This window comes from Lagenorhynchus albirostris, chromosome 1, assembly GCF_949774975.1.
Source record: "Lagenorhynchus albirostris chromosome 1, mLagAlb1.1, whole genome shotgun sequence".
In the NCBI taxonomy this organism is placed as follows: Eukaryota; Metazoa; Chordata; class Mammalia; order Artiodactyla; family Delphinidae; genus Lagenorhynchus; species Lagenorhynchus albirostris.
The window spans coordinates 77,435,381-77,449,875 of record NC_083095.1 but is presented as its reverse complement, the minus strand read 5'-3'; the positions used below and the strand labels follow the sequence as shown (position 1 = coordinate 77,449,875).

The following is a 14,495-nucleotide window of genomic DNA, read 5'->3' as shown; positions in this document are numbered from 1 at the left end:
AAAAGAATTCAGAGTAATAATAGTAAAGATGATCCAAAATCTCAGAAATAGAATGAAAAAAATTCAAGAAACGTTTAACAAGGATCTAGAAGAACTAAAGAGCAAACAAACGATGAATAACACAATAAGTGAAGTTAAAAATACTCTAGAAGGAATCAACAGCAGAATAACTGAGGCAGAAGAACAGATAAGTGACCTGGAAGATAGAATAGTGGAAATAACTGCTGCAGAGCAGAATAAAGATGAAAGACTGAAAAGAATGGAGGACAATCTCAGAGACCTCTGGGATAACATTAAATGTACCAATATTCTAATTCTAGGGGTCCCAGAAGAAGAAGAGAAAAATAAAGGGTCTGAGAAAATATTTGAAGAGACTGCAGTTGAAAACGTCCCTAACATGGGAAAGGAAATAGTCACCCAAGTCCAGGAAGCGCAGAGAGTCCCATACAGTATAAATCCAAGGAGAAACATGCCAGGACACATATTAATCAAACTATCAAAAACTAAATACAAAGAAAAAATACTAAAAGCAGCCAGGGAAAGCAACAAATAACAGACAAGAGAATCCCTATAAGGTTAACAGCTGACCTTTCAGCAGAAACTCTGCAAGCCAAAAGGGAGTGGCAGGACATATTTAAAGTGATGAAAGGAAAAAACCTACAACCAAGATTACTCTAACCAGCAAGGATCTCATTCAGATTTAATGGAGAAATTAAAACCTTTACAGACAAGCAAAAGCTAAGAGAATTCAGCACCACCAAACCAGCTTTACAACAAATGCTAAAGGAACTTCTCTAGGCAGGAAACACAAGAGAAGGAAAAGACCTACAAAAACAAATAAAAAACAATTAAGAAAATGGTAATAGGAACATACATATTGATAATTACCTTAAATGTGAATGGATTAAATGCTCCAACCAAAACACACAGACTGGCTGAATGGATGCAAAAATAAGACCCGTATATATGCTGTCTACAGGAGACCCACTTCAGACCTAGGGACACATACAGCCTGAAAGTGAAGGGATGGAAAATGATATTCCATGCAAGTGGAAAACAAAAGAAAGCTGGAATAGCAATACTCATATCAGATAAAATAGACATGAAAATAAAGACTGTTACAAGAGATAAGGAAGGACACTACATAATGATCAAGGGATCAATCCAAGAAGAAGATATAACAATTATAAATGCTTATGCACCCAACATAGGAGCACCTCAATACATAAGGCAAATGCTAACAACCATGAAAAGGGAGATCAACAGTAATACAATAATAGAAGGGGACTTTAACACCCCACTTACACCAATGGACAGATCATCCAAACAGGGAATAAATAAGGAAACACAAGTTTTAAATGACACAACAGACCCGATAGATTTAATTGATATTTATAGATCATTCTACTCAAAAGTGACAGAATACACTTTCTTCTCAAGTGCACATGGAACATTCTCCAGGATAGATCATATCTTGGGTCACAGATCAAGCCTAGGTAAATTTAAGAAACTGAAATCATATCAAGTATCTTATCTGACCACAATGCTATGAGACTAGATGTCAATTACAGGAAAAGAAAACTGTAAGAAATACAAACACATGGAGGCTAAACAATATGCTACTAAATAACCAAGAGATCACTGAAGAAATAAAAAAATACCTAGCAACAATGACAATGAAAACACAATGATCCAAAACCTATGGGGTACAGCAAAAGTAGTTCTAAGAGGGAAGTTTATAGTAATATGATCCTACCTCAAGAAAGAAGAAAAATCTCAAATAAGCAACCTAAACTTACACCTAAAGCAATTAGAGAAAGAAGAAGAACAACAACAACAACAAAAAAAAAAACCAAAAATAGAAGAAGGAAAGAAATCATAAAGATCAGATCAAAAATAAATGAAAAAGAAATGGAGGAAACAATAGCAAAGATCAACAAAACTAAAAGCTGGTTCATTGAGAAGATAAACAAAATTGATAAACCGTTAGCCAGACTCATCAAGAAAAAAAGGGAGAAGACTCAAATCAACAGAGTTAGAAATGAAAAAGGAGAAGTGACACTGCAGAAATACAAAGGATCATGAGACATTACTACAAGCAACTATATGCCAATAAAATGGATAACTGGGAAGAAATAGACAAATTCTTCGAAAAGTACAATCTTCCAAGACGGAACCAGGAAGAGATAGAAAATATGAACAGACCAATCACAAGTAATGAAATTGAAACTGTGATTAAAAATCTTCCAACTAACAAAAGCCAAGGACCAGGAGCCTTCACAGGTGAATTCTATCAAACATTTAGAGAAGAGCTAACACCTATCCTTCTCAAACTCTTCCAAAATATAGCAGAGGGAGGAACACTCCCAAACTCATTCTACGAGGTCACCATCACCCTGATACCAAAACTAGACAAAGATGTCACAAAAAAAACTACAGGCCAATACACTGATGAACATAGATGCAAAAATCCTCAACAAAATACTAGCAAACAGAATCCAACAGCACATTAAAAGGATCATACACCATGATCAAATGAGGTTTATCCCAGGAATACAAGGATTCTTCAGTATATGCAAATCAATCAATGTGATACACCATATTAACAAATGGAAGGATAAAAACCATATGATAATCTCAGTATATGCAGAAAAAGCTTTTGACAAAATTCAAAACGCATTTATGATAAAAACCCTCCAGAGAGTGGGCATAGAGGGAACCTACCTCAACATAATAAAAGCCATATATGACAAACACAGCCAACAGCATTATCAATAGTGAAAAACTGAAAGCATTTCCTCTAAGATCAGGAACAAGACAAGGGTGCCCACTCTCACCACTGTTATTCAACATAGTTTTCAAAGTTTTAGCCACGGCAGTCAGAGAAGAAAAAGAAATGAAAGGAATGCAAATTGGAAAAGAAGAAGTAAAGCTGTCACTGTTTGCAGATGACATGATACAATACATAGCGAATCCTAAAAATGCTACCAGAAAACTACTAGAGCTAATCAATGAATTTGGTAAAGCAGCAGGATACAAAATTAATGCACAGAAATCTCTGGCATTCCTATACACTAGCAATGAAAGAACAGAAAGAAAAATTAAGGAAACACTCCCATTTACCATTGCAACAAAAAGAATAAAACACCTACAAATAATCCTACCTGAGGAGACAAAAGACCTGTATTCAGAAAACTATAAGATACTGATGAAACAAATCTAAGATGATACAAACAGATGGAGACATATACCATGATCTTGGATTGGAAGAATCAACATTGAGAAAATCACTGTAGTACCCAAAGCAATCTACAGATTCAGTGCAATCCCTATCAAACTACCTATGGCATTTTTCACAGAACTAGAACAAAAAATATTACATTTTGTATAGAAACACAAAAGACCCCAAATAGCCAAAGCAATCTTGAGAAAGAAAAACGGAGCTGGAAGAATCAGTCTCCCTGACTTCAGACTATACTACAAAGTTATGGTAATCAAGACAGTATGGTACTGGCACAGAAGTAGAAATATAGATCAATGGAACAGGATAGAAAGCCCAGAGACAAAACCACACACATATGGTCACTTTATCTTTGACAAAGGAGGCAAGAATATACAATGGAGAAAAGACAGCCTCTTCAATCAGTGGTGCTTGGAAAACTGGACAGCTACATGTAAAAGAATGAAATTACAACACTTCCTAACACCATACACAAAAATAAACTCAAAATGGATTAAAGACCTAAATGTAAGGCCAGACACTATAAAACTCTTAGAGGAAAACATAGCCAGAACACTCTTTGACATAAATCAGCAAGATCCTTTTTGACCCACCTCCTAGAGTAATGGAAATAAAATCAAAAATAAATGAATGGGACCTAATGAAACTTAAAAGCTTTTGCGCAGTGAAGGAAACCATAAGCAAGACAAAAAGACAACCCTCAGAATGGGAGAAAATATTTGCAAAAGAAGCAACTGACAAAGGATTAATCTCCAAAATATACAAGCAGCTCATGCAGCTCAATATCAAAAAAAAACCCAGTCCAAAAATAGGTGGAAGACCTAAACAGACATTTCTCCAAAGAAGATATACCAATTGCCAACAAACACATGAAAGAATGCTCAGCATCACTAATCATTAGAGAAATGCAAATCAAAACTACAGTGAGGTATCACCTCACACCAGCCAGAATGGCCATCATCAAAAAATCTACAAACGATAAATGCTGGAGAGGGTGTGGAGAAAAGGGAACCCTCTTGCACTGTTAGTGGGAATGTAAATTGATACAGCCACTATGGAGAACAGTATGGAGGTTCCTTAAAAAACTAAAAAAAGAACTACCATATGACCTAGCAATCCCACTCCTGGGCATATATCATGAGAAAGCCATAATTCTAAAGAGACATGTACCACAATGTTCGTTGTAGCACTATTTACAATAGCCAGGACATGGAAGCAAGTGCCCATCGACAGATGAATGGGTAAAGAAGATGTGGCACATATATACACTGGGATATTACTCAGCCATAAAAAGAAATGAAATTGAGTTATTTGTAGTGAGGTAGATGGACCTAGAGTCTGTCATACAGAGTGAAGTAAGTGAGAAAGAGAAAAACAAATACCGTATGCTAACACATATGTATGGTATCTGTAAAAGAAAAATGGTTCTGATGAACCTAGGGGCAGGACAGGAATAAAGACGCAGACGTAGAGAACAGACTTGAGGACACTGGTGGCAGGGGGACGGGGATGCTGGGACGAAGTGAGAGAGTGGCATGGACTAATATATACTACCAAATATAAAATAGATAGCTAGTGGGAAGCAGCCACATAGCACAGGGAGATCAGCTTGGTGCTCTGTGACCACCTAGAGGGGTGGGATAGGGAGAGTTGGAGGAAGGCTCAAGAGGGAGGGGATATGGGGATATATGTATACATATAGCTGATTCACTTTGTTATTGAGCAGAAACTAACACAACATTGTAAGGTAATTACACTGCAATAAAAATGTAAAAAAAAAAATCATAAGGGAAAAAAAAAAGCCATTAAAATGTTCAAACCTTTTGGTCCAGGCATTTCGCTTCTCTGAGTTTATCCTAAGAAAACGATTAGAGAAATTCAAACCAACTTTATTTTACGAGGATAAAAAAAGTGAAAACAACTTAAATATTTCATAGCAGATCATTAATTTTACATGCATTTTATATAAACTGCTGTTCATCCTTATGATTAAATGTAATGCACCTGTTAAAGATCAGGTTAAGAAAAATTTTAAATTCTCGAGATAAATTAAGTGGAAAATTTGAGTTTCAAAAAAGTTGATTTAGAGTGTGATCTCAATCTGCGTACATGAAGATATTAACTAAAAACAGTGGCTGTCTTTGAGTGGGGAGATTGCAGTAAATTTTCTTCTTTAGGTAATCTCCAAGTTTTGTGTAATTAATAAATTACCTTTATAATCAGAAAAAAGTGAAAGCTCTTTTATTTTTTTTAGCATCTCATAGTTTATGGCTTTATTTCATTAGTGTAGTTTTTACGTCTTTGTATTCTCATGACTCATCTCTCCAAAGATCATTTAAAATGCGCTGGATGCATGACTTTTTTCTCAGAATCATGCATTCTTTCTTAAAGACAGGAATTAGAGCCATAGTCACCAAAATAATTACTCTGAAGAAGGAGAGCAGAGACAGTGTCTTGGTGATGCAAAGCAATATTGCTGGAATTTTTTCTTTTTCTTTTTTTATTTGTAGTGGGGTTTTTTTCCCAGTTATTGAGATCTGGTTAACGCATAACACTGTATAGTTTAAGGTATACAACATAATCATTTGATATATGTATATATTGTGAAATGATCACCACAGTAAGCTTAGTTAACATCTGTCACCTCACATAGTTATGAATTTCTTTTTCTTATGATGAGAACTTTTAAGATCTACTCTCTTAGCAATTTTCAAGTATAGTATTGTTAACTACTGTCACTATGCTATACATTACATCCCCAGAACTTATTCATCTTATAACTGGAAGTTTGTACCCTTTTTTAAAATTTTTATGTTTTATTGAAGTATAGTTGATTTACAATGTTTCAGATGTGCAGCTGAGTGATTCAGTTATAGAAAGCTACTTTTAAATGTTGGCCATCTTTACCAAAAAACTAAAATAATAATCGAGTTAAAAAAAATTTGCAGAGAAATATTAGGTGTCTGACTAAGATTGGATCTGAGTTCTTTGGACAGACATTGAGAACCAACTAGCCGTTCTTCTTTGTCCCTCAAAGATCAACATGCTTCTTAACTTTCAACTGGGGGAGAACTGCCCGTGCCCAGAAGAGATCCGGGAGGAGATGTATGACTTCCACGAGGACCTTCTCATTCACTGCGGTGAGCTTCCGAGATAAAAGCTTTATGAAAGACAAGTCTGTTCATGATTCCTTCGTTAGAAGCTCCGGGGGGGGGGGGGGCGGGGGAGGGCTGCGAAGTTAGTTTTCTATTTTAAACTACAATACTAATTGTCCAAGAAATGATTCTCTCCAAAACTGTTTGGGTCAGAGAAGATATAGGACATCATCCTGGCATAATAACTGAAACTACTACCTAGAAGAAATTTTGCTGAGATCTAAGAGAGAACTGGGTCTCTAAAGAAGGAAAGAAAAGAACTGATCTTTATATAAACCTCACCCAATTTACCTCAAGTTAGAGAGTTGGGACTCTGCTCCCAGCTGAGCCAAGATTCCGATCCCCTTTGCTTTTTAGCTTCTGCGATGATATAAGTATGGCCATGTCTGCCCTTAAGGATTCGAAACCAGCCATCCCTGCTTAGATACATATCTGCTCGTTTTAAAGTGGCTCTCAGCAGTTGTGCTGCTTGTACATGGGTGCATTGAGTACTATGTGGATAAGAGATGACTTTTTCATTTGAAGTAACTCATGGTTAACTCTTTCGTTGTGGACACTCTAGAGCCCATTTTGGGTATGGGTTAGAAAAAGTTAAGTCTTGGGATTGAAATTACTTAATGTTCTTGTATACAAGAAATCATCTTTTTAAAAAACTTGCCAAAAGACATGATGTAGATAAATACTTATGGGAGGCTGCCTGTAGTATCCTTAGAAAGTTCCAAAGGGTGGAAGCAGTGTTCCTATGTTCTTTCCATCATCTGGTGGCTTCATGTACTGTTTGAGGTTATCACTCTGTTATGTGACTTGCTTAGGGGTTCCCCTGGAGGAAGAGGAAGCGGAAGAGGAGGACGCCTCCTGGACTGGAAAATTCCGTGCCTTGGTGTATAAAATCAAAGGCTCTTCCAAGCCAGAGAAGGAGCGGCCGACAGAGGAGGAGGAGAGATGCCCTAGTAAGTTCCAGAGCCTTTCAATCACACTGTCCCCAACCTGGAACTCTTCTAAGACTTAATTAAGATCACGGACTTTCTAAGCAAATACTGTGGGATAGAGAAGCGATGCTTAGCTAGCTTCAAGGAAGCGTTCTGTTATGATTTGCAGAACTTATTGCTATGTGTTTGGGGCTATGCTTTTCTTCTGACTTAAGGAACTTCCTTTGAGTCGTCTTTTAGGGATGGATTGCTTGGTGGGTCTGCTCTTGTCTGTCTACTTCTAAATGCCTGTAAACAGATTTCTGTTCTTTCTTTTATGTGTTCATAATCTTCCTCTTCTAAACCACTGTTGTTTCTGTCACTTTTGTTTGTGGTTCCTTAGCGTTGAAATTTGCCCCAGAAAGGAAATAACGTAATAATAATAATAAGGCAGAAGTAAAGGGAATGGTTTGGGGGGGGGGGTTGGGTTTTGGCTATGATTTTCCTAATATATAATCCCAGAGGAATTGGACCTTCTGTTTTTCAACATTCACGAACCTTGTTCAAATCATTTCTCTAATCCTTGTAGTACAGATGACTCCTACCATTTCGACCCATGTTGAAACAAGATCATAATTTGTTCTGCAAGGCAGTTGACTGTCCATTGCCATTAACATTTCAAGAGGAAGATTGTCTGCATATTATAATCAGTCTGCTCCATCGTACCAAATTCTGCAAATATTTCAGTGTCTAAAGAAGAAGGAATTTCCCAGGTTTAATACAGTTGCCTTTTATCTTATTCCCTGTTCCTATCCATCTTAGAACATGCTTTCAAACTATAGACTAGAGCAATGGACTGTCAAGATGTGCTCAGTTTGTTTGAAAACACTGCTTTGGGGTTCATACATCTTATTGCCCTTTCGATTGACCTTCCATCTTTGTCAGACTATCTCTGAAGGGAAAGAATCCTCCGCACTTATCAGCAGAAGTGTAGAAGCTTCTGGAAGCAGTTGCACTGGCAACCCTTGGTCAGTCCTATTTGTCACCATGGCGTGGGGGCGGGGGGTCTTTGGTGAGGACAGGCCAGCATGATTCAAAGGTCCAAAAAAGTGAGTTAGACTCCCTTTGTGGTACTGCCAAAGCAGAACTAAAAATAGGCTGAGCTGACCCATATTCCCTGTGGAGAGTCAGTTTTGAAAGTGGTTGCTTCTTTCTAAAACAATATGTCACAGCCAGGGGGTCCTCCAAGGTGACCGCTTCATGTTAGGTAAATGGAGTCACTTAGATTAAGTCACCTAGCTCTGTGAAGTCTCCCTAACTCTAAGAATGGTGTCCAAGCTCTAAGCACTGCAATCTTTAGCATTGCTACCCCGGGCCTCAGGCAGAAAGATTATGTTCTGTCTGTTCTGGCAGGATGTGCAAACCTGAAAGGCTACCCCAGCATGAGACTCCATGGAGCACCCCATGCTGCTTCCATCCCACAAGCAGAATTCTGAGAGGTTCAAGCTTTGTGTCATAAGTCTTCTTTCCTGCAGTCCCAGAAGTAGAAATAGAAGGTGGCCAAGCATGTCTGGTTGGCAGGATACAGGTTCCCTGCCAGATGTTCCAGGGACATAAAGCTCCTCACTCAGGGCTGACATTTTTTTTTTTTTACATCTTTATTGGAGTATAATTGCTTTACAATGGTGTATTAGTTTCTGCTTTATAACAAAGTGAATCAGTTATACATATACATATGTTCCCATATCTCTTCCCTCTTGCGTCTCCCTCCCTCCCACCCTCCCTATCCCACCCCTCCAGGCGGTCACAAAGCACCGAGCTGATCTCCCTGTGCTATGCGGCTGCTTCCCACTAGCTATCTACCTTACGTTTAGTAGTGTATATGTGTCCATGCCACTCTCTCACTTTGTCACAGCTCACCCTTCCCCCTCCCCATATCCTCAAGACCATTCTCTAGTAGGTCTGTGTCTTTATTCCTGTCTAACCCCTAGGTGCTTCATGACATTTTTTTCTTCTTAGATTCCATATATATGTGTTAGCATACGGTATTTGTCTTTCTCTTTCTCACTTACTTCACTCTGTATGACAGACTCTAGGTCTATCCACCTCATTACAGATAGCTCAATGTCGTTTCTTTTTATGGCTGAGTAATATTCCATTGTATATATGTGCCACATCTTCTTTATCCATTCATCCGATGATGGAAACTTAGGTTGTTTCCATCTCCGAGCTATTGTAAATAGAGCTGCAATGAACATTTTGGTACATGACTCTTTTTGAATTATGGTTTTCTCAGGGTGTATGCCCAGTAGTGGGATTTCAGGGTCATATGGTAGTTCTATTTGTAGTTTTTGAAGGAAACCCCATACTGTTCTCCACAGTGGCTGTATCAATTTACGTTCCGACCAACAGTGCAAGAGGGTTCCCTTTTCTCCACACCCTCTCCAGCATTTATTGTTTCTAGATTTTTTGATGATGGCCATTCTGACTTGTGTGAGATGATATCTCATTGTAGTTTTGATTTGCATTTCTCTAATGATTAATGAAGTTGAGCATTCTTTCATGTGTTTGTTGGCAGTCTGTATATCTTCTTTGGAGAAATGTCTATTTAGGTCTTCTGCCCATTTTTCGAATGGGTTGTTTGTTTTTTTGTTATTGAGCTGCATGAGCTGCTTATAAATTTTGGAGATTAATCCTTTGTCAGTTGCCTCATTTGCAAATATTTTCTCCCATTCTGAGGGTTGTCTTTGGGTCTTATTTATGGTTTCCTTTGCTGTGCGAAAGCTTTTAAGTTTCATTAGGTCCCATTTGTTTATTTTTGTTTTTATTTCCATTTCTCTAGGAGGTGGGTCAAAAAGGATCTTGCTGTGATTTATGTCACAGAGTGTTCTGGCTATGTTTTCCGCTAAGAGTTTGATAGTTTCTGGCCTTACATTTAGTTCTTCAATGCGTTTTGAGTTTATTTTTGTGTGTGGTGTTAGGGAGTGATCTAATCTCATACTTTTACATGTACCTGTCCAGTTTTCCCAGCACCACTTATTGAAGAGGCTTGTCCTTTCTCCACTGTACATTCCTGCCTCCTTTATCAATGATAAGGTGACCATATGTGCGTGGATTTATCTCTGGGCTTTCTATCCTGTTCCATTGATCTATCTTTCTGTTTTTGTGCCAGTACCATACTGTCTTGATTACTGTAGCTTTGTAGTATAGTCTGAAGTCAGGGGGCCTGATTCCTCCAGCTGTTTTTCTTTCTCAGTATTGCTTTGATTATTCGGGGTCTTTTGTGTTTCCATACAAATTGTGATATTTTTTGTTCTAGTTCTGTGAAAAATGCCAGTGGTAGTTTGATAGAGATTGCATTGAATCTGTAGATTGCTTTGCGTAGCAGAGTCATTTTCACAATGTTGATTCTTCCAATCCAGGAACATGGTATATCTCTCTATCTATTTGTATCATCTTTAATTTCTTTCATCAGTGTCTTGTAATTTTCTGCATACAGGTCTTTTGTCTCCTTAGGTAGGTTTATTCCTAGATATTTTATTCTTTTTGTTGCAATGGTAAATGGGAGTGTTTTCTTGATTTCACTTTCAGATTTTTCATCATTAGTATATAGGAATGCCAGAGATTTCTGTGCATTAATTTTGTATCCTGCTACTTTACCAAATTCATTGATTAGCTCTAGTAGTTTTCTGGTAGCATCTTTAGGATTCTCTATGTGTAGTATCATGTCATCTGCAAACAGTGACAGCTTTACTTCTTCTTTTCTGATTTGGGTTCCTTTTATTTCCTTTTCTTCTCTGATTGCTGTGGCTAAAACTTCCAAAACTATGTTGAATAAGAGTGGTTAGAGTGGGCAACCTTGTCTTGTTCCTGATCTTAGTGGCAATGCTTTCAGTTTTTCACCATTGAGGATGATGTGGGCTGTGGGTTTGTCATATATGGCCTTTATTATGTTGAGGAAAGTTCCCTCTATGCCTACTTTCTGGAGGGTTTTTATCATAAATGGGTGTTGAATTTTGTCAAAAGCTTTCTCTGCATCTATTGAGATGATCATATGGTTTTTCTCCTTCAATTTGTTAATATGGTGCATCACCTTGATTGATTTGTGTATATTGAAGAATCCTTGCATTCTTGGAATAAACCCTGCTTGATTCTTTTAATGTGCTGTTGGATTCTGTTTGCTAGTATTTTGTTGAGGATTTTTGCATCTATGTTCATCAGTGATATTGGCCTGTAGTTTTCTTTCTTTGTGACATCCTTGTCTGGTTTTGGTATCAGGGTGATGGTGGCCTTGTAGAATGAGTTTGGGAGTGTTCCTCCCTCTGCTATATTTTGGAAGAGTTTGAGAAGGATAGGTGTTAGCTCTTCTCTAAATGTTTGATAGAATTCGCCTGGGAAGCCATCTGGTCCTGGGCTTTTGTTAGTTGGAAGATTTTTAATCACAGTTTCAATTTCAGTGCTTGTGATTGGTCTGTTCATATGTTCTATTTCTTCCTGATTCAGTCTTGGCAGGTTGTGCATTTCTAAGAATTTGTCCATTTCTTCCAGGTTGTCCATTTTATTGGCATAGTGTTGGTTGTAGTAATCTCTCATGATCTTTTGTATTTCTGCAGTGTCAGTTGTTACTTCTCCTTTTTCATTTCTAATTCTATTGATTTGAGTCTTCTCCCTTTTTTTCTTGATGAGTCTGGCTAATGGTTTATCAATTTTGTTTATCTTCTCAAAGAACCAGCTTTTAGTTTTATTGATCTTTGCTATCGTTTCCTTCATTTCTTTTTCATTTATTTCTGATCTGATTTTTATGACTTCTTTCCTTCTGCTAACTTTGGGGTTCTTTTGTTCTTCTTTCTCTAATTGCTTTAGGTGCAAGGTTAGGTTGTTTATTTGAGATGTTTCCTGTTTCTTAAGGTAGGATTGTATTGCTATAAACTTCCCTCTTAGAACTTCTTTTGCTGCATCCCATAGATTTTTGGTCATTGTGTCTCCATTGTCTTTTGTTTCTAGGTATTTTTTATTTCCTCTTTGATTTCTTCATTGATCACTTCATTATTAAGTAGTGTATTGTTTAGCCTCCATGTGTTTGTATTTCTTACAGATCTTTCCCTGTAATTGATATCTAGTCTCATAGCGTTGTGGTCAGAAAAGATACTTGATACAATTTCAATTTTCTTAAATTTACCAAGACTTGATTTGTGACCCAAGGTATGATCTATCCTGGAGAATGTTCCATGAGCACTTGAGAAAAATGTGTATTCTGTTATTTTGGGATGGAATGTCCTATAAATATCAATTAAGTCCATCTTGTTTAATGTATCATTTAAAGCTTGGGTTTCCTTATTTATTTTCATTTTGGATGATCTGTCCATTGGTGAAAGTGGGATGTTAAAGTCCCCTACTATGAATGTGTTACTATCGATTTCTCCTTTTATGGCTGTTAGTATTTGCCTTATGTATTGAGGTGCTCCTATGTTGGGTGCATAAATATTTACAATTGTTATATATTCTTCTTGGATCGATTCCTTGATCATTATGTAGTTTCCTTCTTTGTCTTTTGTAATAGTCTTTATTTTAAAGTCTATTTTGTCTTATTTGAGAATTGCTACTCCAGCTTTCTTTTGGTTTCCATTTGCATGGAATATCTTTTTCCATCCCCTTACTTTCAGTCTGTATGTGTCTCTAGGTCTGAAGTGGTTCTCTTGTAGACAGCAAATATATGGGTCTTGTTTTTGTATCCATTCAGCCAATCTCTGTCTTTTGGTGGGAGCATTTAGTCCATTTACATTTAAGGTAATTATCGATATGTATGTTCCTATTCCCATTTTCTTAATTGTTTTGGGTTCCTTATTGTAGGTCTTTTCCTTCTCTTGTGTTTCTTGCCTAGAGAAGTTCCTTTAGCAGTTGTTGTAAAGCTGGTTTGGTGGTGCTGAACTCTCTCAGCTTTTGCTTGTCTGTAAAGGTTTTAATTTCTCCATCAAATCTGAATGAGATCCTTGCTGGGTAGAGTAATCTTGGTTGCAGGTTTTTCTCCTTCACCACTTTAAATATGTCCTGCCAGTCCCTTCTGGCTTGCAGAGTTTCTGCTGAAAGATCAGCTGTTAACCTTATGGGGATTCCCTTGTGTGTTATTTGTTGTTTTTCCCTTGCTGCTTTTGATATGTTTTCTTTGCATTTAATTTTTGACAGTTTGATTAATATGTGCCTTGGCATGTTTCTCCTTGGATTTATCCTGTATGGGACTCTCTGTGCTTCCTGGACTTGATTAACTATTTCCTTTCCCATATTAGGGAAGTTTTCAACTATAATCTCTTCAAATATTTTCTCAGACCCTTTGTTTTTCTCTTCTTCTTCTGGGACTCCTATAATTTGAATGTTGTTGCATTTAATGTTGTTCTACACATCTCTGAGACTATCCTCAATTCTTTTCATTCTTTTTTCTTTATTCTGCTCTGCGGTAGTTACTTCCACTATTTTATCTTCCAGGTCACTTATCTGTTCTTCTGCCTCAGTTATTCTGCTCTTGATTCCTTATAGAGAAGTTTTAATTTCATTTATTGTGTTGTCCATCATTGTTTGTTTGCTCTGTAGTTCTTCTAGGTCCTTGTTACATGTTTCTTGTATTTTCTCCATTCTATCTCCAAGATTTTGGATCGTCTTTACTATCATTACTCTGAATTCTTTGTCAGGTAGACTGCCTATTTCCTCTTCATTTGTTAGGTCTGGTGGGTTTTTATCTTGCTCCTTCATCTGCTGTGTGTTTTTCTGTCTTCTAATTTTGCTTATCTTACTGTGTTTGGGGTCTCCTTTTTGCCGGCTGCAGGTTCGTAGTTCCCGTTGTTTTTGGTGTCTGTCTCCAGTGGCTAAGATTGGTTCAGTGGGTTGTGTAGGCTTCCTGGTGGAGGGGACTAGTGCCTGTGTTCTGGTGGATGAGGCTGGATCTTGTCTTTCTGGTGGGCAGGTCCATGTCTGGTGGTGTGTTTTGGGGTGTCTGTGGACCTTCTATGGTTTTAGGCAGCCTGTATGCTAATGGGTGGGGTTGTGTTCCTGTCTTGCTAGTTGTTTAGCATAGGATGTCCAGCACTGTAGCTTTCTGGTCGTTGAGTGAAGCTGGGTGCTGGTGTTGAGATGGAGATCTCTGGAAGATTTTCACCGTTTGATATATTATGTGGAGCTGGGAGGTCTCTTGTGGACCAG

General features: G+C 37.6%; 1 protein-coding gene across 1 annotated transcript in view; it reads left to right on the top strand.

The window, feature by feature from the left end:
* RYR3 (ryanodine receptor 3) overlaps positions 1-14,495 on the top strand; it is a 563,044-nt gene that overhangs the window by 380,392 nt on the left and 168,157 nt on the right. The window contains 2 exon segments of the mRNA XM_060146948.1: positions 6,279-6,381; positions 7,209-7,346. Of these exon segments, the coding sequence (XP_060002931.1) occupies positions 6,279-6,381; positions 7,209-7,346 (241 nt within the window).